The sequence below is a fragment of the Camellia sinensis genome, chromosome 12 (assembly GCF_055761805.1).
Source record: "Camellia sinensis isolate YWXY chromosome 12, ASM5576180v1, whole genome shotgun sequence".
Taxonomy (NCBI): domain Eukaryota; kingdom Viridiplantae; phylum Streptophyta; class Magnoliopsida; order Ericales; family Theaceae; genus Camellia; species Camellia sinensis.
The window spans coordinates 115117625-115144440 of record NC_138972.1 but is presented as its reverse complement, the minus strand read 5'-3'; the positions used below and the strand labels follow the sequence as shown (position 1 = coordinate 115144440).

General features: G+C 38.5%; 3 protein-coding genes and 2 pseudogenes across 61 annotated transcripts in view; 3 read left to right on the top strand and 2 right to left on the bottom strand.

The window, feature by feature from the left end:
• The window catches only part of LOC114286537 (ABC transporter C family member 4-like), a 573165-nt pseudogene that overhangs the window by 346614 nt on the left and 199735 nt on the right, over nucleotides 1–26816 (bottom strand). The gene's annotated exons all lie outside the window — the stretch shown is intronic.
• The window catches only part of LOC114289352 (serine/arginine-rich-splicing factor SR34), a 243136-nt gene that overhangs the window by 88204 nt on the left and 128116 nt on the right, over nucleotides 1–26816 (top strand). The window lies entirely within an intron of this gene.
• Nucleotides 9294–21762, top strand: LOC114289351 (peter Pan-like protein; the record flags this gene model as incomplete). Its single annotated transcript, XM_082898033.1, has 7 exons — nucleotides 9294–9569; nucleotides 10309–10539; nucleotides 11341–11343; nucleotides 19228–19317; nucleotides 19401–19579; nucleotides 20202–20392; nucleotides 21367–21762. Coding segments are annotated over 7 exons (1053 nt in total), but the record flags the coding sequence as incomplete, so codon positions are not given.
• Nucleotides 11914–19194, bottom strand: LOC114316043 (uncharacterized). 50 transcript variants are annotated; one of them, XM_082897554.1, is made up of 16 exons: nucleotides 18746–19192; nucleotides 18055–18209; nucleotides 17686–17823; nucleotides 15708–15777; nucleotides 14988–15031; nucleotides 14689–14782; nucleotides 14549–14596; nucleotides 14375–14418; nucleotides 14203–14299; nucleotides 13299–13765; nucleotides 13141–13186; nucleotides 12890–12970; nucleotides 12755–12772; nucleotides 12623–12672; nucleotides 12455–12536; nucleotides 11914–12259 (listed from the first exon to the last, which is right to left on the bottom strand). In XM_082897554.1, the coding sequence occupies exons 1-3, from the start codon at nucleotides 19102–19104 to the stop codon at nucleotides 17780–17782; spliced, it is 558 nt and encodes a 185-aa protein (XP_082753680.1). In that variant the 5' UTR covers nucleotides 19105–19192; the 3' UTR covers nucleotides 11914–12259; nucleotides 12455–12536; nucleotides 12623–12672; nucleotides 12755–12772; nucleotides 12890–12970; nucleotides 13141–13186; nucleotides 13299–13765; nucleotides 14203–14299; nucleotides 14375–14418; nucleotides 14549–14596; nucleotides 14689–14782; nucleotides 14988–15031; nucleotides 15708–15777; nucleotides 17686–17779. The 50 variants fall into 50 exon arrangements, with proteins under 50 accessions (XP_082753680.1, XP_082753679.1, XP_082753682.1 ...); XM_082897553.1 differs by having other exon boundaries at nucleotides 14203–14280; XM_082897556.1 differs by having other exon boundaries at nucleotides 14203–14264.
• On the top strand, nucleotides 13299–13836 carry LOC114304289 (chitinase 1 pseudogene; annotated as a pseudogene).

Sequence of the window (26816 nt, the reverse complement as noted above, 5' to 3'; positions counted from 1 at the left end):
CCTATCTCCTTTCAAACCATGAAGTACATCTCCTATCTCCTCCCAAACAACATACATATACAATGTATTTAACAAATATCATATACAATGATCAACCAATACACATATTTGATGTATTATTCGAACCGCCATATTCAATGACATATTCCACATGATTAGTTTTAGTTTTCCCTAATCAACATACAGTGTCTACAACAATCAAGACTATCCTCCACCGATAACCCAAAGTAGTTATCTCTAAACGGATAATAAATTTATCAGACAGATAAAATCTCAACATTTTCATGGGTGAGTGATTAATTGATCCAACTACACCAATTAATCTCATAATTTCCCAATTTCATGGTTTCCAACTCAATTTCATATTTCCCCAAATTAATTATACAAATTAATTTATTACATTAATTAGGGCATTTCCCCCATTTTTTCACATATCAACCCTAAGGCTCAATTTCATCAATTTAACAACAATAATTCCATTTTCCAAGGTCTCACATACACATGGAGTTTAACATTTGAAAACCCCCTTTTTATAAATAACAAATCAAACCCAAACTTTTCCAAAATTACCAAACAACACCACTTATCCAAAATACTCAATATTTATGTTAAAACCCATAGAGAGAAGTAGGTTATCCCTACATCAAATGAAGAGACCAAAAGGAGAAGATGATGAAAACTCGAGATGCTCCAAATCCAAAGATTTTCGGATCAAAGCGAAGCCCACACCGAGCTCTAACTTTTATACAAAGGAAATAGTATAGGAGAACCCTAGATCAAGAGTTCTTGTAGAGAGAAGTGGTGGTTTAGAGAGAGAGACAGTTATACTAGGGTTTGAGAGAAAAAGGAGGTGAAAAAGTGATGTTTAACCCGTTGCTGTCAACTGATATATTCGAGGCTCGCTCGAGCGAAGGAGTGGTTGCTCGAGCGACCAGACACAAAGAAACCTCGCTCGAGCGCACAAAGCCTCGCTCGAGCGCACAATATGAAGCTTCAGGTCTGTAACCCAGAAGCACGCTCGAGCGAAGAAAAGCTCGCTCGAGCGAAGAAACCCAAAACATATAGCTCGCTCGCTCAAGCGTAGGAAAGCTCACTCGAGCCAAGAAATGCAACCTTCAGGTCCAAAACTAGACGCAGACCCAAGCTCGAGCGCAAGTCTTCTCACTCGAGCCACCAGACACAACACTCAACTCTTGCTCGACCGAAGGAACCCTGGCTCGAGCGAAGAAACCAAAACACAGAGCTCGCTCGAGCGAAGAAGCAAAAATCTGGGCAGCAACTATTGGTTTAAACTCACTACCAACCTGTAACACATCTGCCCAATACATCCCAAAATTCGAATACTAGGAATTAAAGGACGGAAACAAGATATACACAAAACCAACACCACGGAACCTAAGTCCGGAATACAACAATCAGTGGAGGGAAAACCGGGATCGCTATAACCTCCCCCCCTTAAAGAATTTCGTCCCCGAAATAAGTTATAAGTTTCAAAAACATGATTTCTCAATTCCCAACAATATTATAATTCAATATTCAACACCTTGACCTATTACCGGTCATCCCATCTCTTTTCAAGAGGCAATTCACAACATAACTCAATATCCATTATCAACATGGTTTTCTTTGAATTTCAACAAATTCCAATACCATATTCCTCCATTCCATAACATATTCAATGTTAATGATATACTTGCATTTCTACAATACATTCAACATATACAATGTTAAATTAAACTTCCATTTTCAAGGCATATACAATAATACTTCCATAAACAAAAACATATACAATGTTTTACAACTTAAGACACATTCAATGTTCTTAAAGTTTATCAATACAACAAAATTTTCAATACACAGCTTAAACATTAACAAACAAGTTCGGATTTTTCTCACGGACTTCCAACTCGCGTTCCCAAGTGGCTTCCTCAACCCCGTGATGTTTCCACAGAACTTTTACCAAGGGTATCGTCTTGCCTCGCAAGACTTGATCCCTCCTATCCAAGACCCGCACCGGCCTCTCCTTATACGAGGCATCCTCGTCTACCTCTAAGTCGGTCCAATCCAATACATGCGACAGATCTGGTTCGTATTTCCGAAGCATACTAACATGAAACACGTCATGCACTCCGGACAACTGCGGCGGCAAGGCTAAACGGTAGGCAACCTCACCAATCCTCTCAAGGATCTCAAAAGGACCAATAAACCGAGCGGTCAACTTCCCACTCTTCCCAAACCTCATCAAACCCCGCCTAGGTGATATTTTCAGAAAGACGTGATCGCCCACCTCAAATGACAAAGGCCTCCTCCTACGGTCGGCATAACTCTTTTGGCAACTCTGGGCTGTAACAAGCCTCCTACGGATACGCTCAACTTTCTCCATCGTCTCCCTAACCAACTCTGGGCCCAACAAAGGTGCGTCACCCACCTCGGTCCAACACACTAGAGACCTACACGGTCGGCCATACAAGGCCTCAAACGGTGCCATGCCAATACTCGAATGGAAACTGTTGTTGTAGGCAAACTCCACTAAGGGCAAGTGCCTCTCCCACGACCCACTAAAGTCAAGAACACAGCCTTGAAGCATATCCTCAAGGATCTGAATAGTACGCTCGGACTGCCCGTCAGTCTGAGGATGATAAGCCGTGCTAAAGGTCAATCTAGTGCCCAAGGCACTCTGCAAACTCTGTCACAACCTAGCAGTAAAACGTGGATCTCTATCTGAGACGATCGACACTGGGACCCCGTGCAACCTCACTATATCCCGAATATACAAGTCGGCAAGATGATCTACTGAATCTTTTACGCGCATAGGGATAAAGTGCGCCGACTTAGTCAACCGGTCTATAACCACCCAAATAGCATCACTACCCCGTTGAGTCCTTGGAAGACCTACAACGAAGTCCATCGTGACATGTTCCCACTTCCACTCGGCAATAGGCAAGGGTTGTAACAAACCCACTGGCCTCTGATGTTCAGCCTTCACTTGCTGACAAGTAAGGCACTTAGACACAAACACTGCCACATCTTTCTTCATAACCCGCCACCAAAACTGGCGACCCAAATCACGATACATGTTAGTGCCTCCCGAATGCACCGCAAGGCGTGAATGGTGAAACTCTCGGAGTACTTCCTCTCGGCAAGACTCCAGCACAAACAAACGGTCTCGGTACTTCACACTCAGGTCCGGATACACAGTCAAACCCTTCTCACCCTTCCCACTGGAGATTTTTTCCCCGAGGGATTCTACCTCAAGGTCACCTCTCTATGCCTCTAACACTCGATTCACAAGTGTAGGCGGCGCAACCACAGAAAACAAGACCATAGACTCAACAGATTCACCCAGAAGCAAATCAAACTCGCCAAGTGTACCCAACATTTCCCACTCCCGGATGGCTATGCAAGCAACATCACTAATGGATTTCCTACTAAGGGAATCAGCCACAACATTGGCCTTCCCCGGATGGTAATGCAACTCGAAGTCGTAATCCTAAATAAACTCCATCCACCTCCTCTGCCTCAAGTTCAAGTCCTTCTGTGTAAACAGATATTTCAGACTCTTATGATTCGAGAATACCTCAAACCTCTCACCATAAAGGTAGTGCCTCCAAATCTTCAAGGCAAAAATCGCAGCTACTAACTCTAGGTCATGTGTAGGGTAATTCCTCTCGTGTATTTTCAACTGCCGTGAGCCATAGGCTACCACTTTCCCCTCTTGCATCAACACACAACCCAAACCCTCTCGTGAAGCATCACAATACACTGCACAACCCAAACCTCTCTCCGGAATAATTAAAACTGGAGCGGTGGTAAGTCTAACTTTAAGTTCTTGGAATGACTTTTCACAAGTCTCACTCCACACAAATTTGACCCATTTCCGTGTCAATCTAGTCAAAGGCGAAGCTAGCCTGGAGAAATCTTTCACAAACCAACGGTAATACCCGGCCAATCCCAGAAAACTGCGGATCTCAAAAACACTCTTAGGCTGTGCGCAATCTTGCACTGCCTCTATCTTGGATGTATCAACAGACACCCCTTCCCCGGAGACTACATGGCCTAAGAATTTAACATCTCTTAGCCAGAACTCACACTTCCCAAACTTAGTATACAACTTGTGGGCCTTAAGCAACTCAAGCACCACTCTCAAGTGTTCCTCGTGCTCCTCCTCAGAAGGTGAATAAATCAGAATGTTGTCCACAAAGACGACCACAAAGCGATCGAAGAACTCTCGGAATATCCGATTCATCAAGTCCATAAACATTGCTGGTGCATTGGTGAGCCCAAAAGGCATCACCAGAAACTCATAGTGGCCATGCTACGTACGAAATGCCGTCTTCGGGATATCTTCCTCCCTGACTCTCAACTGATGGTAACCCGATCTCAAGTCTATCTTAGAGAAACAACAAGACCCTTTCAACTGGTCAAACAGATCATCTATACGGGGCATAGGGTACTTATTCTTAACCGTAGCCCGATTCAATTTCCGGTAATCAATATAAAGTCTCAAAGCCCCATCTTTCTTTTTAGCAAAGAGGGTCAGTGCTCCCTACGGCGATGTACTAGGGCGAATGAAGCCCTTATCTAGCAATTCCTGGAGCTGAATCTTCAACTCACTCAACTCGGCTGGGGCAAAACGATACGGTGCCATAGAAATCGGCGCCGTACCGGGCACTAAATCAATAGAGAACTCAATCTCTCGACGGGGTGGCAAACTAACAAGATCCTCAGGAAAGACGTCCGAGTACTCACAAACCACTCTGGGTAACTCAATCTGGATCTCATCACACTCACTACTCATAAAGCTAGCGAGAAGACCACTAAGTTCACTCCGCCCTCGCGGATCATGCACTGGTGGTAAAACACTACCAACCCGATCCCCTAAGAAATGAAATCAATCCCCGCTCAAGGTACATACAGTAACCCTCTGGCGATAGCAATCAATAATAGCTCGGTATGACGATAACCAGTCCAAACCCAAAATCACATCAAAGACCGACATAGCCATAACTACAAAAGAAAATGAAAGCCGGTGGTCGGCGACCCCAATATCACAGCCCCGACACCCTTGGTTCAAAATCATTTCACCCCTAACAGGTGATACAACACAAATAGGAGAAGCTAACTGCGCCAACTCCAACCCCAAGACAGATGCAAATGCAGCAAATATAAAGGAATGGGATGCACCCGTATCAATCAACACATTAGCAACCAAGTTGCAAAACAAAAACGTACCTCCCACAACAGATGGAGTCGGTACAAGATCCTGCGCGGTAACAGCATACACACGCCTAGATGGCCTCTGATCTACCTTCTCACCTCTCGGAGCAAAAGACTGTTGTACAGACTGATACGATGAGGCTCCCTAATTGGCCTTTGAGGCCTGAACAGACTGAGCTGGCTGGTAACTCTGCCTCAACCCAGATGCACCAGATGTGCCACTCAATTGCGGGCAAAACCACTTCAGGTGCCCCGCCTGACCACACTGGTAACATGAGAGCGACTGGCCTCTGCCCTAACTCTGGCTCTGAAGACGAGCCGAAGAAGAAGCTGCCCTCTGCCCTCCTCCCTTCTGCGGGCAAGCCGGAGACTTATGGCCCAGCTGACCACATTTGTAACAAGTAAAGTCCCCCTAACTGCCTCTCCCAGAGCCTGAACTCGGCACTGGAAATGTAGATCTCACTAAAGCACCCTAGGACTGCCGAGAGTTAGAACCCCTCTGTCTTCTACCGTCCCCCTGGCCATCCTGACTCCTCTTTGAGCCCCTTATACTCTCCTCCTCCTCATGCATAATAATATCCATATGGGCCGCAACATCCACAAGGCGCTCATACTCTTGAGTCATGGACCCCGCAACTCTCATCTTGAGCCCGGTCCTTAACTTCTTCTCAAATTCAAGACAACAGCGTTCTTCAAACGCCACTAACTCAGGAGAAAACCTAGATAAGCTAGTAAATGCGGCCTCAAACTCGGCCACTGGTGTACTCAGCTGCTTGAGCTGACAGAACTGATCCCTCAACTTCTCCCTTACAGTGGGAGACAGAAACTTTTCCTGAAAGGCACCAACGAAAGCCTCCCAAGTCCCTTCAATATGACCTCGCACAAACTTCCACCACTGACCCGCGTCTTCCTTCAGCTGGAAAGACACCAAGGTCACCTTCAAAGCCTCGTCTTCGATGCCAAGTATCTCAAACGTCTTCGTCATCTGCTCAAGCCACTCATCAGCCTTCAGTGGCTCTTTAGGATCACCCACAAACTCGTCCGGATTAGACCGAAAGAACTCCCTCTTCAAAAAAGAAGGCCCTGCCTCAGTGACATAGGCCTGGACTTGATTCTCAGCCCTGAGAATGTCCATAGATTCCCTCAATGCTCATGTCATCTCGCGGGCTAAGGCTCCTATGGCCTGTTGACCTACTGGCTCGGCCACATTGGCCTAACCACTACCCTCCTGCTGCGCCGGAATCTCATCCGGTATAAGCATCTCCTGCCTCCTAGGCCTACCACGCTTACCTCCACGTCCTCGTTCTGACATCCTAATAAAGGTAACGAAGAACATTAGCACATTCACAAATGTGTCGAAGCTATTTCACTCGCGTCCTAAAGCATTGGACAACAGTAATTCATTCCACGTAAGCACATAATCACATAAGCACTTACGAATTTCATTTCCGGATAATGACAGTCCCGAGGTGTTGCTAGAGTTGCGGTTAGAAACAACATTGATCAAGTGTTTTTCCAACAGGACTCCCAGAAACCCAAGGATCCAATCAACATCCTAGAAACTAAATCCCATACCCATATAGTCACATAAACATGTTATCACATAAATACATAACATTACACCTGAATCTCTAACAAGCGAGACAAACCCATTGTGGTACTAACCACTTCCTATGTACCCAAAATATTCAAACTCGGTACGCACTGATACCAAGTTCTAACGCCCTCAAAATAAACCCATAACTCATACATTCATGATACAAGAAAATGACAATACATTCCATACATCAGAGTGTTTAGTACAAAAGTATTACATGTTGACAACAAAAGTAAATGCCCTACGGGCTTACGACTTTCCAAGTCAACACTTGGGTTCAACAAAAGAAGAGTTCTAACTCTTTATACAAAATAAGCCATTGGCTTGATTTACATGTAATACAAAAAGATAACACAAAAAGATCTTCCAGCCTCTAAGCCTTCCAAGCTACGTCCTTGGAGGTGGCTTATCACCAGAACCTGAAAATGATGTCCCATATAGGGTGAGCCAAAGCCCAGCAGAGATATACTAAACCAAATATGAGTAATAACTAAAACATTAGCATTTGATAAATGGCTAACACTTATAAACCAACTTACAAAACAATCCAGTTCCATGACAAATATGTACATGTTTCATTCCACTTTCCTTTACTTAATCAATTCAATTCATAAACATGGCTCAGAACCTGGCCAAACAATAAACTGAGACCACATCTCATATTAAAAACACTTCCAATTATCCACAATTCGAATGAGATTACAACTCATATTAAAAACACTTCAATTATCTACGTTATGCAAACGCAATTAGAATTTCAGGACTTTCACCCTAGACACTCCGGCCAACTTAATTATCAATGGAGTCCATCCCCTATCTCCTTCCAAACGGGTTTGAGAGTTCATCCCCTATCTCCTCTCAAACCATGGAGTACATCCCCTATCTCCTCCCAAACAACATATATATATAATGTATTTAACAAATATCATATACAATGATCAACTAATACACATATTCGATGTATTATTCAAACCGCCATATTCAATGACATATTCCACATGATTAGTTTCAGTTTTTCCTAATCAACATACAGTGTCTACAACAATCAAGATTATCCTCCACCGATAACCCAAAGCAGTTATCTCTAAACGGATAATAAATTTATCAGACAGATAAAATCTCAACATTTTCATGGGTGAGTGATTAATTGAACCAACTGCACCAATCAATCTCATAATTTTCCAATTTCATGGTTTCCAACTCCATTTCATATTTCTCCAAACTAATTATACAAATTAATTTATCACATTAATAGGGCATTTCCCCCCTTTTTTCACATATCAACCCTAAGGCTCAATTTCATCAATTTAACAACAATAATTCCATTTTCCACGGTCTCACATACACATGGAGTTTAACATTTGAAAACCCCCATTTTATAAATTACAAATCAAACCCTAACTTTCCCAAAATTACCAAACAACACCACCTATCCAAAATACTCAATATTTATGTTAAAACCCATAGAGAGGAGTAGGTTATCCCTACATCAAATGAAGAGACCAAAAGGAGAAGATGATGAAAACTCGAGATGCTCCAAATCCAAAGATTTTCGGATCAAAGCGAAGCCCACACCGAGCTCTAACTTTTATACAAAGGAAATAGTGTAGGAGAACCCTAGATCAAGAGTTCTTGTAGAGAGAAGTGGTGGTTTAGAGAGACAGACAGCCGTTCTAGGGTTTGAGAGAAAAAAGAGGTGAAAAAGTGATGTTTAACCCACTGCTGTCAACTGATATATTCGAGGCTCGCTCGAGCGAAGGAGTGGTTGCTCGAGCGACCAAACACAAAGAAACCTCGCTCGAGCGCACAAAGCCTCGCTCGAGCCAACAATTCGAAGCTTCAGGCCTGCAACCTAGAAGCACGCTCAAGCGAAGAAACCTAAAACATATAGCTCACTCGCTCGAGCGAAGGAAATCTCGCTTGAGTCAAAAAATGCAACCTTCGGGTCCAAACCTAGACGCAGACGCAAGCTCGAGTGCAAGACTTCTCGCTTGAGCCACCAGACACAATACTCAACTCTCGCTCGAGCAAAGGAACCCTGGCTCAAGCGAAGGAACCAAAACACAGAGCTCGCTCGAGTGACAAAAGCCTCGCTCGAGCGAAGAAGCAAAAATCTAGGCAACAACTATTGGTTTAAAACTCACTACCAACTTGTAACACACCTGCCCAATACATCCCAAAATTCGAATACTAGGAATTAAAGGACGGAAACAAGATATACACAAAACCAACACCACGGAACCTAAGTTCGAAATACAATAATCAGTGTAAGGAAAACCGGGATCGCTATAGAGAGAGAAAGAGATATGGAGTGAGATAGAGAGAGAGGGTTATGGAAAAATGGTCAAAAAAGAAAAGTTAATATAAATTGAGAAAATTAACGAGTAATAAATCGAATGAGGGTATTATAGGCAACTACGGAGATGCCCCAAGTAATGAAAGATGCAAGAGTGCTTTTTTTTTGGGGATGGGGGGTTAATTCTCTCTTCTTTCTCTGCAACCAAAAGGGGTTCTTCGTATCATTTTTTGCATATCTGGATTGACTTTTGGTATCCAACATGAATTGAATCAGAAGAAGAAGAAGGTATTCATAAAGCCGGTTCTGAAGAAAAAGCAGCCGGATGTCGATCATATCACCGGCGACAAAATCCCAAGAAGCTTTGTATTTTCAAGAGGGAAGTTGCCCGGTTCTCTTAGACAGTTGCAAGCGGACTTGAGAAAGTTGATGCTTCCATATACTGCCCTTAAGCTTAAGGTAATGATTTTCTTCTATTCATTCATGCTATACAAGATGTAGCTAAAACAACTTCCAACAATTGTTTATGGCACAAGTTTGAAAGTACTTTGGGACAAATTATTGCTGCCTAGAGGAAGACTTAATTGGCCATTTTGTTAAGAGATATTTACTTCTGGTGAATGCATTCGAAAATTTCCAATTTTGACCTTATCTTTTCAGTTCAACCACTCAGTTTGTTTACCCCTTGTGGTATCTATGGTTTATGGTGGCTATTATTAATGTTAAGGAATCAGATTAAATTAAAACCACTAGCTGAATGCTCCAAAAGAGTTTTGAGGTTTTCAAATTGAATGGGGTTGATAGGTAAGTTCAAGAACTAAATGGCTCCCACCCATTCTTAAGAATTTTAGGGCATGTTTGTTTGGGTGGACATGAGCTTGGGATTGGACTAATAATCCAATAAAATTATTAATCCGATGTTTGATTAAACAATTAAAGTACGGACTAATTATTTTAAACTTGACTATTAATTAAGATAGGATACGTAATCCAACGGATTCGTAGTCTTAGGACTATTAGTCATGGGAATACTAATCCAATCCGCCCAAACAAACATGACCTTAGGGTTTTCCTTTCATTCATGGGATAATTTCAATGATGATGCATGTTCAATTCTTGTATGGACTCACCATGTAATTCTATATTGTTACACCTACTATTTTTGAATTGGCTAACTTGGTGGTGGTTATAATTGCAGGAAAAGAAGCGGAATAATATCAACGACTTCTTAAATATTGCAGGGCCCATGGGCGTTACATATTTCCTCATGTTATCAAAAACTGCCACTGCACCATACTTGAGGGTTGCCAGGACTCCACAAGGCCCCACTCTAACATTTAAAATACAAGAATACTCTTTGGCAGTTGATGTTGCTCAATCTCAAGTGAGCCCTAGATGTCCTCAGGATCTTTTCAAAAACTTGCCCTTGGTAATACTCTGAGGAATGCATACACTAAATCCATGCATGTGTCATGCATTTGCTTGTTTTCCATACTGTTGCAACTGATTCCATCTTAATGTAGTTTACTGAAAATCAGCAAACCTTAGTAGTACTATTTATTTGCAGAGTCCAAAGGGATATCATAAATGTTATTTGGAAGTTTTAAACTCCTAAGAATGTCATCATGAACCAATCATTAAAATTCAGTTTAGATGTGTCTCTGGAATCTGTCATTTCCTTTCCTACCATTTGATAGAATGTTATCATGATGTACTTATTGTAATGTCTTAATGCAAAAGAACCTATAGGTCCAGCCCAACAAAGTGGGTAATGGTCCTCATTAGGTATATCTGCAATTTTCTCTCATCAGTTAATTTATAAACTTCTATGTAGAGAAAAAAAAGGGCATTTAAAATTCCTCAAGCCATATATATCAAGGAATTGCTTTACATATACTATGTAGCTTTTTTTTTTTTTTTTTTTGGGGGGGGGGGCGGGGGGGGGGGGGGCGGTAATGGTCCTCTTTAGGTATATCTGCAATTTTCTCTCATCAGTTAATTTATAAACTTCTATGTAGAGAAAAAAAAAAGACATTTAAAATTCCTCAAGCCATATATATATATCAAGGAATTGCTTTACATAAACTATGTAGCTTTTTTTTTTTTTTTTTTGGGTGGGCGGGGGGGTATATATAATGTGAAGTTGGTGTCAAACTGTGTCAAGTTGTACATTTTCTTATTACTTGTTATTTGATCACTTGTACAAATTTTTTTAAATGACTTTTTCCAGATCGTTCTCACTGCTGGAAATTAGGCTTTTAGCGGCGTTTAAAAAACGCCGCTATAGGTACCAAAAACGTCGCCAATACTTTTTGTGACGTTTAATACCAAACGCCGATGACGCGGCCGTCGCTATAACTTTATGGCGTTTGGAAAACGTCGCTGTATTAGTATAGGCGGCGTTTTTAAAACGCCGCCAAATGCCCTGCCCTAACAATACTGTGACGTCAGTATGCTTTTAGCGACGTTTTTAAAACGCCTTCATAGGTTTTTTTAATTTTAAAAATTCCAACCGTTATAGTGGCATTTGAAAAACGCCGTCTTATCTTTCTTTTTTTTTTTGGTTTTGAAATTGTGCTAATTTTATGTGATTGAACTAAAAGAACACCAATAATAAAACTAAATAACACTAATATGAAATAATAACTCCCATTCAAATAACAAATATAGTATTAATTCACTTTCCGATTCAATTTAATATAGCATTAATTTTTCCACAAAATAACATATCCAAAAATTGAATTCACAATTCTCAATCAAAAAATTACTACCTTATATACAAAGCCACAAAAGTTAAATCCAATTGAAACATAAAACCAATAAGTACCTTAAAAATGTCTTGGCTTCGAATTTTGGAAGATACATTACAGGGATTTAAAATTATTAGAGAAACTTACTAGAAAAGGCTTATGCCGATGACTATGAATGGCAATATATTAGCTAGAACAACCACAACTAGCTGAGTCCTAATTAATGAATTAGGAATCATTTAGATTATCTAAGGCAATGGCAAATCATTCGCATGCTTATATTAATGTTTCTCCTACGTAAAACATTTTCGGAAAGTGTTAAAAAAGAATAAAGAACAGGAAATAAACTCGGCCGAAGTTCTGGGTTTTCTCCGCAGCATGCTTTTGATGAGGGCCTGACTGGAAAACAAAAATAGAGCAAGGATTAGATTAAGACACTAATTAAAGGCCACAATATACAAATAAGAACACAATTCCTCACGAGGAAAAATCTAAATTTTCATAGGCATCAAAAATATGCCAAGTTGCAACTTGCATTCATGATTGCATTATAACTTATATATGTATTTATGTGACATTTGTGTATACACTTACCCAAGGACCAAATGACTGACTTAGAGCCATAAGGTATGTCAGCAAGAAGCTCAGGGCACATATAACTTGGAGTTCCTACAACCTGAGTTACGAAAAAGAAATCTTGAACAATAAAACTAATGCAAATGTTGAAACTTGAAAAATGAACCAGTTAACCACAAGACTTACAGAGGATGCAAGATCATCTGATGGCAACATCTTAGCAAGTCCAAAATCACCTGCAACAGGATTAATCAATGGTGATTCAGCAAAATACTGACACCTCTCAAGACTATTAAAGAAAGAAAACATATCACTTACCAAGACGTATGTCTTGATCTTTTGCCAAGAATATATTTGAACACCGCAAGAACAAGACTGTCAATAACATGCAATTTCAGAAATTTCAGAAGGATAATTCATAAATCCTCTAGTATACAGATAGATGCAACTTACCTTAACATCTCGATGAAGAATATGATTCACATGTAAGTAGTCAAGAGCCATAAGCAATTGAACAAGCTATTTACACAGCTTCTATAAACAATTTAACATCAATGTATCAGTGAACAAAGAAATTGTGAGCTGATACAAATTGAAAACTGCAGAGGTGGGAGGTAGAATGCAGTACAATCTAGATTGCGACAACAGAAAAGAAAACGAAACAATATAAATGTGATGCTAAGATACTAGAAATATAAAACAACCTCATCGGAAAAAAGAACACCATTTGCTTTCTTTATAGCTTCTGCCCTGTAAAAGACAAAGTAGCAAAAAAGATGACATCATAGATTGCATGTAAAGTTTCAGCCCAAGTAAATGGATTAAGCCAAGTATTGCAGTTTTAGCCAGAAAAGTCACTCACATGCCTCAGAAGCTCCTGGTGCCTGCAAGCAGCAGTTAAATCATCAAACAGTACAACTTAGATGGCATTGACATCGACTATGAACACTTCAACAACACCGATCCAAACACCTTTGCAGAGTGCATTGGACAGCTTATAACCAAAATGAAAGAAAATGGACTCATCTCTTTTGCTTCTATAGCTCCATTTGATGATGATCAAGTTCAGAGTCATTACTTGGCCTTGTGGAAGAGCTATGGAAATCTCATTGACTGTCAATTTCCAATTTTATGCTTATGATCAGAGTACCAATGTTTCTCAGTTTATGGCCTATTTTCAGACTCAGAGCTCTAATTACAATGGAGGGAAGGTCTTGGTGAGCTTCATCAGTGATGGAAGCGGTGGGTTGTCACCGGAAAATGGTTTTTTTTCCGCTTGCAGTAGGCTCAAGAATCAGCAAGAACTTCATGGGATTTTTGTTTGGTGTGCTGATGAGTCCAAGGCAAAAGGATTAGGATTTAGCTATGAGAAGCAATCACAGGCATTGTTAGCCAATTAGTATGTATTTTTTTGGTTTACATCCAACAAAAAAATTCCGTACTGTCATTATAACAATTACCAATGTTTTATTAGGCTCCAAAAGAGGAGTTTCTTATTACTTCTAATTATAGTCTAATCACCTACCTAGATATAGTAAATCAGTATGCATATTATCCTTCTAAGCACAGCTGTTATTCAATCAATTTTCACCATTATTATATAATAAATCACAGTGAAATTAATATTTAATGATGGAACGATGGGAGTAGAGAAGTGGCCTTCCTGTCTTATCTAATTGTTTTTGTTGTAATTGATGTCATCTGTCAAAGTTAGCAAAAAATCTACAGGAGGAGTTTTTTAGCCCGTTAAATAACATCAATCATACCTTGCTTCACAATTCACCTGTTCTCAATTGGAAAATCTCCCATGTAGGAATCGAGTTGCTTTCTGTCAGGATGACGAACTGTGATGTGATCATATCACTGGATTCCACTAAGTCATCCATAAATAACAAAAATGAATGTAAAGGAATATATGATATACTCTTAACTTCTCACTTTTAGATACCATGCCACAATCTTTACCATGTGTAACAGCAGCTCTGGCAAAGGAAACAGAAAAAAAAATTGATAAGAAAGAGGAACTATCTTCTGTAACATAAAAACAAACTTCAAGGCGAATTATATTTTATAAGCATTCATTAAAACCATAGGCAACAAACAACTCGTTACTTTGCCTTGTTTTCCTATAACTCTTTGGACACATTCCAATGCATTTTCCTGTGAAGGAATTATGACACAACAATGAGAAGATGCTTGTCTATATAACTTGATGCTACTTCCAGCGATCTTCAATCAATTACATAAATTACCTTGTGATAGGATCTAAGGTGCCGCATAACCAGCATTGCTTAACTCCGGGAATCCAGAAGGTCAAACCTCCCAAACTTGAATCTAATCAATAATCTAAACAACTTGATTGAAAACATTTTAATACTGTAGTCCATTTCAAACTGAACAAACAAAAGCCAAAGAAATACTTGTTTCTTGACCCCAAGGGCTCACTATCCAAAAGCAGGCTGTCAAGTAGTTTGAGTAGAGAACCTTCCCAGAACATCCTAAAATCTTGAACAGAACAGGTCACATTATACAAAGTAGTGAAAGCACTCACCGTGATTGTCATCCCCTTCAGTAACAGCACAGGTAATCATCTCACTGAAATGAATTCATAGAATCATTAGTGCAGGCAACATTTAACTTTAAAAGACACTACTACTATCTTCTTTGATCAACATCAATCTTATAGAATAGAACAGCTAGTAAAAAGTACATAACGCCCTGAATGATTAAATTCTGGTCTATAAAAGCAGCATTTTTGAAATTAACTGGTTAATCAAACTACATCAGGTCTTTTCCAGCATGGATCCACCTACAACCAATATGTCTAACCAAATGATTCAAATCACTTCAAAACAAAAATTTTAATTTAAAAAAATAACTAGAAAATGCCATGTGATGATGACTACCCATCCTCGTATCACTCACTCCTATGAAAAGATGGTAAGGCTTGCAATCTAGCATAGAGTCCCAATTCAACTATAAAAATTAAATAATAATAAATAACTACATAAATAAGGAACTAGCTAGAAAGATCACTTTGATATATTGTGAGGACCAAAATACAATTTCATTGCGAACGACATAGCATTGTATGAATCTTCAATTTAGCATGATGGACATGATATAGATTAATTTAAATTTTAAAGAAAAAAATGCACTTGGAAATTCCCAACTTTTTAGTGTTAATGAGGCACTAGCACAGATATTCAAAAGTTTCTTAAGTGAATTATACTATTAAAGAATAGCATGAGTTGAAAAACATGTAGCATACGTTATCATGTCTTGGCAACGAGTGACAGTGCTGAGCATAGCCATACACTTCTGATCCAAAATCTTCAGGACTAGAAATCGAAAGACACAAGAAATCATGAAACAGGGTTATACTTAAAGATTCTTATGAGAATATCATATGTGATATTCAACAAAAGGAAAAAAGGGATAAGAGAAAAACTTCACATATTTTGCAAGAACAATCCAAAAGTCAGCCGTAGAGCAATAGAAACTACAGCCTCAAAGGAGACCAAAAGTAAACAGTCACTCTCAGCTTCAAGGCTGCCAAAATGAGCTGTGTGATGCAAGAATTTGTCTTAAAAGCGTAAAGCTTTATAATTTGCACGCTCTATCTAAGATAATATCTGAGAAATTCAAAATAAATGGAGAAAATAACCGGTAAACTAATATGGTCTAAGGCTCTAACAGTTGAGACATCAAATACAGCTTTCCAAAAGCTTCCAGAAAGTATTTCATTTAGGCCACAAAGGTGAATCCCATACATAAACGAAAGACAAAACACACCCCAAATTATGTTCTGGTTATATACACTTTTACAACACTGGAAAAATGACAACTAACATTCATGAGTGTGATCTAAGTAAAGGCAGCCAACAAAATTTCCCAGCTTACATCCCTTATTGTGCAATTTGAAAAACAGAGAATTTCATCCTTCCCCAACGCCCAAAAAGAAAATAAAAGAAGGCTCCAAAGAACTCACTCCCATTCCAATCCAGAACTGAGTGGATCATTTCTGTTGTGCAACTGAGACCACATATGCTTTGCTTAGAACATTTTGGACAAAATCATTACTGCTCCAGGAGGCTAGATGTTGTTTGTTGCTTCTTTTTCACAGTGAACATTTTCCACTTCATCTTCTCAATGAAGGCCAATAAATCGGGGCATACCATAATTCCCATTTGCAGAAGATTTTCAGGTTCAAATGACTCCTTAAATGTCCACTAAGGTTTGAAAGTCATCTTTAAGCATCTTTTTCATACTTCCCGTGAAACTAAAGGGATGCATTTCCATATTTCACACCAAGCAAACAAAATTTGCTCTTTCCTTCTCAATAAAGTTTTTCATATTGAATGCCATGAACATTACAAACTGAAAACTGCCAATTTAACGCATTAAACAGATGAGGAAGCTGAGTATTTCCAGAACCTAAAACTTTTTCCATTCAATAAAGTCTTTCCTCCATACTTGTTTTCTCGCATCTCTGAGCAGTACACCATCTAGAACATTATTGACATAAATCCACCATGACTAAGACAGTATTACATACCAAGTGGTCGTCATCAGTGGTTTGATGAAGAACCCTCATTTCTGTGAACACAGGAGGTGATCGTCCCATATACAGATGCTGAACCAGAAAAATGGAACAAGGACAGCAATTAATCGTATTTAGGACGGTAGACTCGTACCACAGTCCATGGTTTGTACTTCTCCAAGAACCAAGGTATGCTAGGGAGGAGAATTTTCTGTGAAACAATGGGCTCCATACAAACAGGCCAAATCTTTTCAACCACATGGTGAATGATTAAGGAAATGGGACAATGATGACTTATGATTAAGGTAGGTGACTTGGTTTTCTCTTTGTGAGGGGTGTGAAAGAAGGTTGTTGCTACTAAGTTATGTTTGATTCTCAAGAAAAGGCAAGAAAAAAAGAAAAAAAAAAGAAGGTGAAATCATTTGATTTTTGCTTGTTCACTTTAGGGATATTGGCAACAAAGTGGCAATCCCTTGTTCAGAAAGCTTCATTTCTAAGGCAATATGATCTTTGTTTCATATACTAAACATCTTGAGAAAAGCTCAAAGCAAAGACCAATGTGTGATGATTGTTTCCAAAATCAAAATGACAGCAAAACACTAAAGCAAGAAACTTATATAGCATAAAGGTTAGCCACACATAAACCCATAAATTCTATGACGATGTTTCACTAAGCCAATAGTCAAAAGATCTTTTGGAGTCTTACCATATTCCTTCTAGGATGCTGAAGTGGTGATTTTGCAGACAAAGATGAGGAATCACAACCAGCCTTTGCTTTATTTGAAGAACTTTTAGTATTTTTAAAGGGGTCTTGTATTCTTGCACTCTTTTGAACAATATATATCTGCAGAAAAAATAAGTTACAGATCACAGAGAGACACATCAATTTCATTTATTACAAATAAACATTAAACAAATTATTACAGATTCAATGCCTTTAAAAATTAATACTGTTACAATAATAACCTGGTTAGCTAATCTAATTATTCTTTGAACAAATCCATTTTTTTCTGATGCGGGCAACAAATTTGATTCAACAAACGGTCTAGTATGACCAGCAAAAATTGACGTATACCTGTTTGACCAATCTGATTATGCTTTGAGTGGCTTGTACTGAGCACATTATTCTTATTGGATTTAGGAAGTGAATGAGCACCTGACCTTGAAGCAGGTATTTCATTTTTCCGACTCAACTCTGCAACGAAAGTGTAGTGTTTTTCTGCGATCGATCTATACAATTAAAATCAATTAAAGTTTCACTTCTTTCTCGAGAACCGAGATTAAAACTAGAAACTCTCAACCGAAACTCAAAAAAGAAAAAAAAAGAGTTGAAAAGTAGTAAAATTATGAACACGTGAGAAAGGAGAAGAAAGAAGAGCGATGAATTGAGAAAATGTAGAGAGGACATAATCGAATCAAAAGAATACAGACTCACGAATACCTGGATCAAAGCATTGCACTGTTTACGAATGCCTATGAACTACATAATGCCTATGAGAATTGCACTGTTTAGAGCTGAATAAACTTAGAAAATGAATAAATTTACTCGTCCATAACTGGTAAAAAAGGTTATCCCTAATCAAAGCATGGGAAGAAAGTGAGAAGTCAAAAGCAGAGAACAACTAAGATTTTTTTCAAATATATGATGTTATTTCAGAGGTAATGAGAAGTTTTCTCAGCAACCAAACAAAGGATCGAAAGCACAATCTAGAGTTCTGAGATTGTAGAGCTCTGAGATTGTAAAACAAAGGACCGAAAGCACTAACCTCTGATTGAAGAGATGAAGAGTTCCAAATCGAACTTCGAAATCACGGAGCTGAAGCAGATTTTGAAGGATTCGATTGGTTTTTCTGAGATTGTAGACGGCGGTGCTCAAAATCGAACTTCGAAATTGCAATCGCTCTGAGAAACTACGAGATTGAAGCCATACGGTTGCAGATAGGTTGGGTCTGAGAAACTTAGAAATCGCAATCGCTCTGAAGAAGAATCGAGAGAGAGCAAGAGAGTGAGAGATTTGAGTGAGTGATAACTTCGAACTTGACGGCGGTGGGTTTTCAAAATAAAGGTGTGGAGAGACAAAATAGGGTTCGTCATTTGGAGGCGCTTCCAAGCGTCTTCTATTCATAAAACGGGGCCGTTTTGATTAACAACAAAAGCGACGTTTTAAAAACGCCGTTAATTATTTAAAACAGTGACGTTTTATAAAACGTCATTAATTAAACGCCGTAAAATCTCTAATTTCCTGTAGTGTCTTTCTGATTTTGGGACTGGGGTGCAACATCTGAAGCTTACAACCATTATGTTTCAGAACATCTTTCCAGCCATTAATGTTAACACTGTGAGTGCTGGAACAATATGAATTAGATGTTTGTATCAGCTTGAAGTAGTATTGCTTCTCCTCTTATGTTGCTTGTGTTGCAGGTCAAACTTTCTTTGTGCCAGAGAATTGTGTTACTAAATTATAATAAGGAGAAAAAGCTGATTGACTTTCGGCATTATTCCATTAGATTACAGCCTGTTACTGATTTAAGAAAGGTTGTGCAGAACCATCAAGTTCCTGATTTAAGAAGTCTTCAAGACGTGAGCGATTTTGTCACCAAGTGTGTGTCACTCTCTTTCTCTCTCCCCCTTGATTTTGTTGGCGGGAAGTCAAAAGTTGAAGTGAGCTGTGACTTAAGTGACTGACAATTTGCTAATCAGCCTGCTATAGATCTGATACCATGGGTTTAAGTATATACTTTTGTCTTTCATGTCTGTTTTCTATCATGGTTTTCATAGCATATGATCAGCAGTAAAGGTCAAGTTATAGTAGTTTTGTTGGTTATCTGATTCAATAGGCTAATCCACTCAACAAAGCTTTGTCCCAATTACTTGGGACTCAGCCATGCGAATCCTGTTTTTTCCATTCAGCTTGATCAAGGGCCACAGTTTCAGTTAAATCACTAGCTATTAGCTAATGTGTTATCCAATTCAATATAATGTATAAAGTGATAACGGTAGAATATATATCATCTGTATCCATATTAAATATCAAACAGTTCAAGGAAACTTTCTATGTGACTCGTAATTGTTTCTTAGTCTTTTGTGTGTTGTGATCATTAGAGGTATGATTACAAGGAAATCAGAAGTTAGGATGGTCTAGCTACAAATTGATCAACCAATTTTTAAATTTTATGTCAGTTTGGATGTTGATCATTCTTGCTCTGCCCTTTTCCCCTGAAGGGCTGGTTATGGATCAGAAAGCGAAGCAGATGAAGCAGCAACTGTAAGTCTAGCAAGTGATCTTGGTAGGGTTAACCGAGCTTCTACAAAAAGTGCTGTCAAGCTTCAAGAGATTGGTCCTGGGTTGACTCTTCACCTCATCAAAATTGAGGAAGGATTGTGTTCTGGTGGAGTCATATTCAGTGAATATGGTATGTTCATCTTATATAACATTTTACCTTGTGTTTTTTCTACCGTGGAAAAAAATTTAGTATGCAAATCTATGAGATCATTCTCAAATTACAGTCCCACTCATGTCCATAGTAACGATCTTATTGGTGCGGACCAAGTAAAATTTTGTCCTTATTATATTCAGCTCAATATAAACCCGTTCTTGAACCAATTTCTTGGACTTAGTAGAGACTTCTGAAAAGTTTTGGTTGTATAGTTGATTTAGATTTTGTATATGGGTTGCAACCCCTTGGTGCCTTGTGTTATTATACTTATCCAAAAATAAAAAATAAAAATCAGATGAATCATCTGATTCCATATGTGCAACTTATCTCAATTCTTAAACTTTTTAGTTCTTACCAGAGGTAATAGCTGGTAGTATTCTCTCTGCAAACCTGTTGTTTAAATGCTCATATGTGCAACTCATCTTAATTCTTAAACCTGTTGTGTTTCCCTCTAGCCATTTCCCCAACCTCACTGCTAACTTTTTCATTTACCTACGACCTGCTCTTGTTGGCTGATAAATTTTCCTATAAAATTTCATTGTGATTTGATGATTTTAGTCAGATTGCATACTTAATTCAATTGGCATGTAAAGCCACCCTCTCAAAGAGTAAATATCGAGTGCAATGGTGACAGCTTCCTACTAGTGTCACTGGCCAATAAAACACCGCAAACGGAATTTGGTGAATATTCCTTCTTGCCCAATAGCACAACCATCAACCATGTAATCTCCACTACCGCTATAATAAATTTCTCCTTGATTTGTGATAATGTCACATGATATCACTATTCTACTCAATGTTTATGGTACTTTTTACACACAGGAGCACAGTACGGGAAACTCCGGTGCAAACTAGATCTAGATCTGAAGTTTTCAGACTCTGCTATGTGTTTAAGTTCCCCTCTTAGGCCTTTATTGCCCCCAATTCTTATATTTCTCTGTTCCTTCCAGAAAATCATGGTGGAAAGAAAACGCACCAAGAGGAAGAGGAAGAGGATGAGGAAGAAGTTGAGGAAGAAATGGTGGAAGATTAGCTCCCAGCTCTTTGTTTGTGGACACTTTGTTTAATGGTTGTTGAGTCGAGCAGTTAGGTGGCTCATTTTTATTTTATCTTATTTTTGTTTTTTGGAAACAGTTCTACAGGGTGCCAATCTTGATGAGCTTCCAATTTTGTCATTGAAGATCTAAATATAGCTTGATAATACCTTTTTTGTTTTCTTGTGCTCACGGAAAATGAGTTGTAGATTCAATTCGAAGAAAAGTGAAAGTTTTAAGTTCGATTATGAATATCTTAAATTCTATATTTTTTATTGAATTATTCACAGTATGTCGAAATTTAAGTTCAAATTTCAATGGGTTGCGCTAATTATTGTTCTGACATTGATGAGCAAGTCTTATTCATATGTAACAGGGACTGGACTGACATCACAAATGAAGCTTCAAATACTTGAAACCCTAAGAAATCTGTTGCTTTTCTTTTCTTTTCTTACACTATTGACATTAGTCCACTTCAAGCGAAGTTATTTATTTGCATTTCCTTATTTTGGTTGTATTTAGAGAAAGTAGTTTGTTGTAAATTGTAATCAATTATATTTTGTGTTTTATTAAATATATTCAAAACAATTAATTGTGTTTATTGCATGACATCTAACTATTTGTCTCCTTATTTATCTCTTTAATGTGGAGGCAAAGTGAATCAATACTTTTGATGCTGATAGATGTGATATTCTATTAAATTACGGACTTCGCTAGTAGTTTAGGGTAAAATTAATTAATTTTAATAGTTAAAAGGAAAAAATTATTGGTTGGTCTTGAGTGTCATGTATCTCATACTAATCATAATTTATCATGTTCTCTAATCACTTGACACAAATTTGTAGATCACACTTCCTTCATTAATCACAATACTATTAGAACAGCACGTGACGGTACTCCAAACCAACCAACAACTTCTCGTGAAAATGGAGTTATTGTACAAATTGATAGTTAAAAGTGTAAATAAATACAAATGTAATAATGTTTGGGAAGGCTAATTTTTTCTCTAGAAGCACATTAAGGCGTTGTTTGAGAACTAGAATTTTTAGTCAAAAAATCATTATAAATTGTCAAATTATTATTTACTTTTTTGCACTTTTTTTATTATAAAAAATTAAAAATTCACTAAAAAAAAATCAATCCCCAATCACTCCTAAGAATATTACAAATGCAATCCAAAAACAATCTTTTCATACCTACATATTCTTCATTCAGACACATTTCCACCCGACAATATACAGCAAAAAAAAAATAAAATAAAAAAGTTGCTAAACAAGTGTGTTGGATCTCAAAATTGAGCTTATTGACAAACTTCAAATTAGGTATTTCACTTTCTCAATCATCATTTTAACAATCACTACAAGCAAGAAGAGACAAAGATGCCAGATCTAGACACTGCTGACCCAGAAGCAAGGTTTTAAAAAGCGGCCGCAACCGTTACGTAAAGGTTTTGGCGGTTACCACCACCCGTTACAGCCGTTTTTGCAGTGTGATTGAGATTCATAGATGTGTCGGTAATAGCGGTTGCTGTAGCGGTCGTAACGGTGCCGTAACAGCCGTAAACGGCCTATTACGCACCGTTGCGTAACGGTTCCAAACTGTTTCTTTCGAAAAAAACATACAAAAAAGGCTGAAAATGGGAGAAGAGGGATAGAGAGAAGAGGGAAGATAAAGAGAGAAAATGGAGGAGCAAGAGATAAAGAGAGAAGAGGAAAGATGAATAACATGTTATTGATTTGTAGAAACTGTAAGACCTATGCTATTCTATTCAGCTGCTATCACTAAACCATTTTGTTTGTGTATGCCTACCTATATATTGTTTGAAAATAATAATAATAATATATGTGGTCATTATCTATTTGACTTGATTAAAATATGTATATATATATATTTAGGCTTTTATTTATTCTCTTACTTTTGTCATTATTTATCTTATATATAATAGTTAGCGATTAATTTTTTGTATAATATAAAGTCATTGATTATTAAAATAAAATGTAAAAAACTCAGTTTATAGTGATTTAAAAATATGAAATATATTGGATCATACTTAAAAATTTACAAAAATTGATCAATATTTATTTTTAACCCAATAAATATGATTATGAAAAAAAATATATGTGTATCGATAAGTTTTTTTCAAATTATACGAAAAATAAAAAAAAAATTCACGGTTCTGGTTACCGCAACCGTTACACTACGGCCTTTACACCCCGCAACCGCAATCGCGTCACTGCAACCGTTACAATGACTACAACCGCTTTCCAGAACCTTGGATATACATAAATGCATTTCCTTTTCTTCTTTTTTGTTTTTGGTTTTGGATTTTGCTTTCTTGGGGAGTGAGGAGCTCAAGAAAACAACAAAATGCAAAACAAAGAGTCACAACATTATCATTGTTTCCGAAATTCACAACTGTGCTCAATTGTTTCATTAGCTCCAAACTAAACATGAGACTAATAGACACCATTGAGTTAAATAATCTCCAAAGCCCTCAAGACAAACCTTGTTAATGCTTTCTGAACATGCATAGAAAATAAAATCAGAGTGTTCAATTGTGTATTCTATTTAAAATTCCCAATAAACTAAAAGCAATAAATCAACAGCAATTGTATGCAATTGTACGGGGAGGAAATAATTCTCCTCGTATAATCCTGTTGACCAAGTCCACGCTCCTCCGTACGACGTCGCTTTATCACCTGAAAACACAAACGTGAGCTAGCCGGCGTGTCACGACCCAAACCCGGCCCTATGGGTTTAGCACCGTAACCGGCCAGTAATCCGAGATTACCGAAGGCCTGCTGAACAGTAATACAGTAAAACAGAGTACAGGGCCTGGCGGAAGCCAATACAGTAATTAAACAATGTCCAATGAGCTGTGACAGTCTGTATGCCAAAAAGATTTTTCATGCATTCATACATACACAAACAGTACAGTCTATACAGAATTTACAATCACACAGTACAGGGACCTAATCCCTTGATAACAGTACGGTAAACATTCAGTCTATACAGAACAGTTAGACAGTATGAAGACAGGCGGGGGAAAACAAACAAAATACCTCCAAGCCATAGCATGGCAACTCGGAACCTCGCAGTGAGGCACAAAGGCTGGCTTGACAAAACTGGAGTTACCCTTACGCTCCTAGCTCCGATCTGGTGCCTGTACACCTACATATATATATGAGCAGTGAGCTAAAGCCCAGTGAATAACATAAAGCGTAAAGGGGTTTAGAATGAATGTCCTTACAGTAATGAAAACAGTTCAATTCAATCAGTATTTCAGTTGTTCAGTACAGTAAACAGTCATATGTGGTACATCCATTAGCATAACAGTAACAGTAGGTCTTAAAAGACCGAACGGTAATGATGGCCATCAGTCAGTAAACAGTAGTGGCTCCACGAGGGAACCGACAGAGATCTCTGTAACAGTAACAGTAACAGTAAGCAGTAGGTACTAAGGATGCCACAGTACAGTTCAGAAATAAAGGACATACATTCATTCAGTTAACAGTAATCAGTTCAGAAAACAGTACAGTTCAGTTGTTCAGAAAATAATCATTTGTGAACATATCTTTACACAATCGTTACTCACAGAGTTTGGGCTACAGTATGCTAGAGCGTGTCTCCCCAGTCGCCAACCCTACACAGTTCACAGGTCGAACACACACTAAGCTACACAGTTGGGAAAGATAACAACTTAATCCCTAAGATGCCTCGGTGTGTTCTACATCTATATCCTCAATAAGATGTCTTAAACTAGGCCTACGAATGCCTAGAATGGGATGAGGATGCAAAGATGCACATTTAAAAGCATTTTCAGAAAAACAGAGTCCCGCTCGAGCGCAAGTTTCCCCGCTCGAGCGGTCATGCAACAAAGGTACACGCTCGAGCGTAAACTTACCCGCTCGAGCGTACTGTAAAAGTACTGGATGGGTGAAATCCCCGCTCGACGCCCGCTCGAGCTTGAGACAAGACTCCGCTCGAGCGCCCAATCCTCCGCTCGAGCGGACTGTAAAACAGTGCAGAGAGATGCTGGATGCTCGGATTCCACGCTCGAGCGGCATTTCCCCCGCTCGAGCGGAAGTGCAGAATCTGGAAATTCCAGATTGCACCTCCAAGCTCAAAACCAAGTTGTTAACAACTCAAAACCGATCCTCCTGGGCTCATTTTCTGGAAAACTCTTATAAACACATAGAATAACATGTTTCAAAGCTCAATTTTAAGAAATCAAAGCCCAAGGGTGTTTAATTCAAACTCAATTCAAACCAATTTCATGAACAATATGAACATGCAAACATGCATGAATTCAAACCAATTCAAAGCTTCAATTTGATACTCCAAGGAGCTAATTGTTTCCAAAACATGATGAAATCATGGACCATTACAAAATTATGGACATGCATGTGAGGAAACATGAACTTACAACCTCAAAACTCAAGAATGGCAACATGCATGCAACAATCAAGCTACAATTCAACATCTAACCCATGATTGGCTCTAAACTCCATCAATATGACATGAACCATGCAAGAATCCACTCAAAACATGAACAAGAAGACAATGGAGCTACCTTAAGTCTTGTATTTAGGATAGGGAAGCTCAATTGTACAAAACTCCTTCAATTCTTCAAGATTCTCAAGCTAAATCAACAAGAACAATTCCCTCTCTCTCTAACTCTCTTCTTGGTCGGTTAGAGGCAACACAAAGGCTGATGAAATGTTGGTTTTAATCAAATGCATTAAGTGTAATAAGCCTCAAAAGGTTTGAGGTAGTGGCCCACTACAAGGCTAGTTTGGTAAATAAGTCCAATTCATGTGATTAACTCATTTTAATCTAATTTAATCATACCTAATCAGTTTTCAGGTAAATACACCATAAAATCACATTAATTATGAAGATCATAAAACATTAATCAATTCCCAGTTCGGCCGCCGATAAGGCCTTCAATTAGCAGTTTGAACATATAAGCATGAACAGATAATCATACAGTCAAACAGATAGAATGCAATTCAGCTAACATATACTCCATCAATTCGGTTTCCAATTTTAGTCAGTCAGTTCAGTACTTTTACCAGTCCAATTATCAGCCACGATCAGTTCAGTTTTAACGGTAATCAATGTTTATCGGTAATCAATCAGTCATTAATCGGCAAACAGTATGAGGGTTGTTACACGACGGGTGTGTGCCGGAAACCTCTCCGATGCCTAAGTCAGTAAGCTTGACAAATAGACAAAGTTTTATGTTCTCAGAAAGAATTGTGTTTAATTACCTCCTCCAAGGTGGTGCTTGTGAGCTTTTATAGGTTTCGAGTGGCATAATCCTAGTAGGACTTTTATTTCTCCATACAGAGTCCTCCTAGGAT

Coding starts and splice junctions, on each gene's coding strand:
- LOC114316043 (XM_082897558.1), bottom strand. CDS start 19,104: ATGAATAGAAGACGCTTGGAAGCGCCTCCAAATGACGAACCCTATTTT. Junction 18,210..18,745: donor CTTCATCTCTTCAATCAGAG/GTTAGTGCTTTC, acceptor TTAATTGTATAG/ATCGATCGCAGAAAAACACT. Junction 17,824..18,054: donor TAATCAGATTGGTCAAACAG/GTATACGTCAAT, acceptor TTTTTTCTGCAG/ATATATATTGTTCAAAAGAG.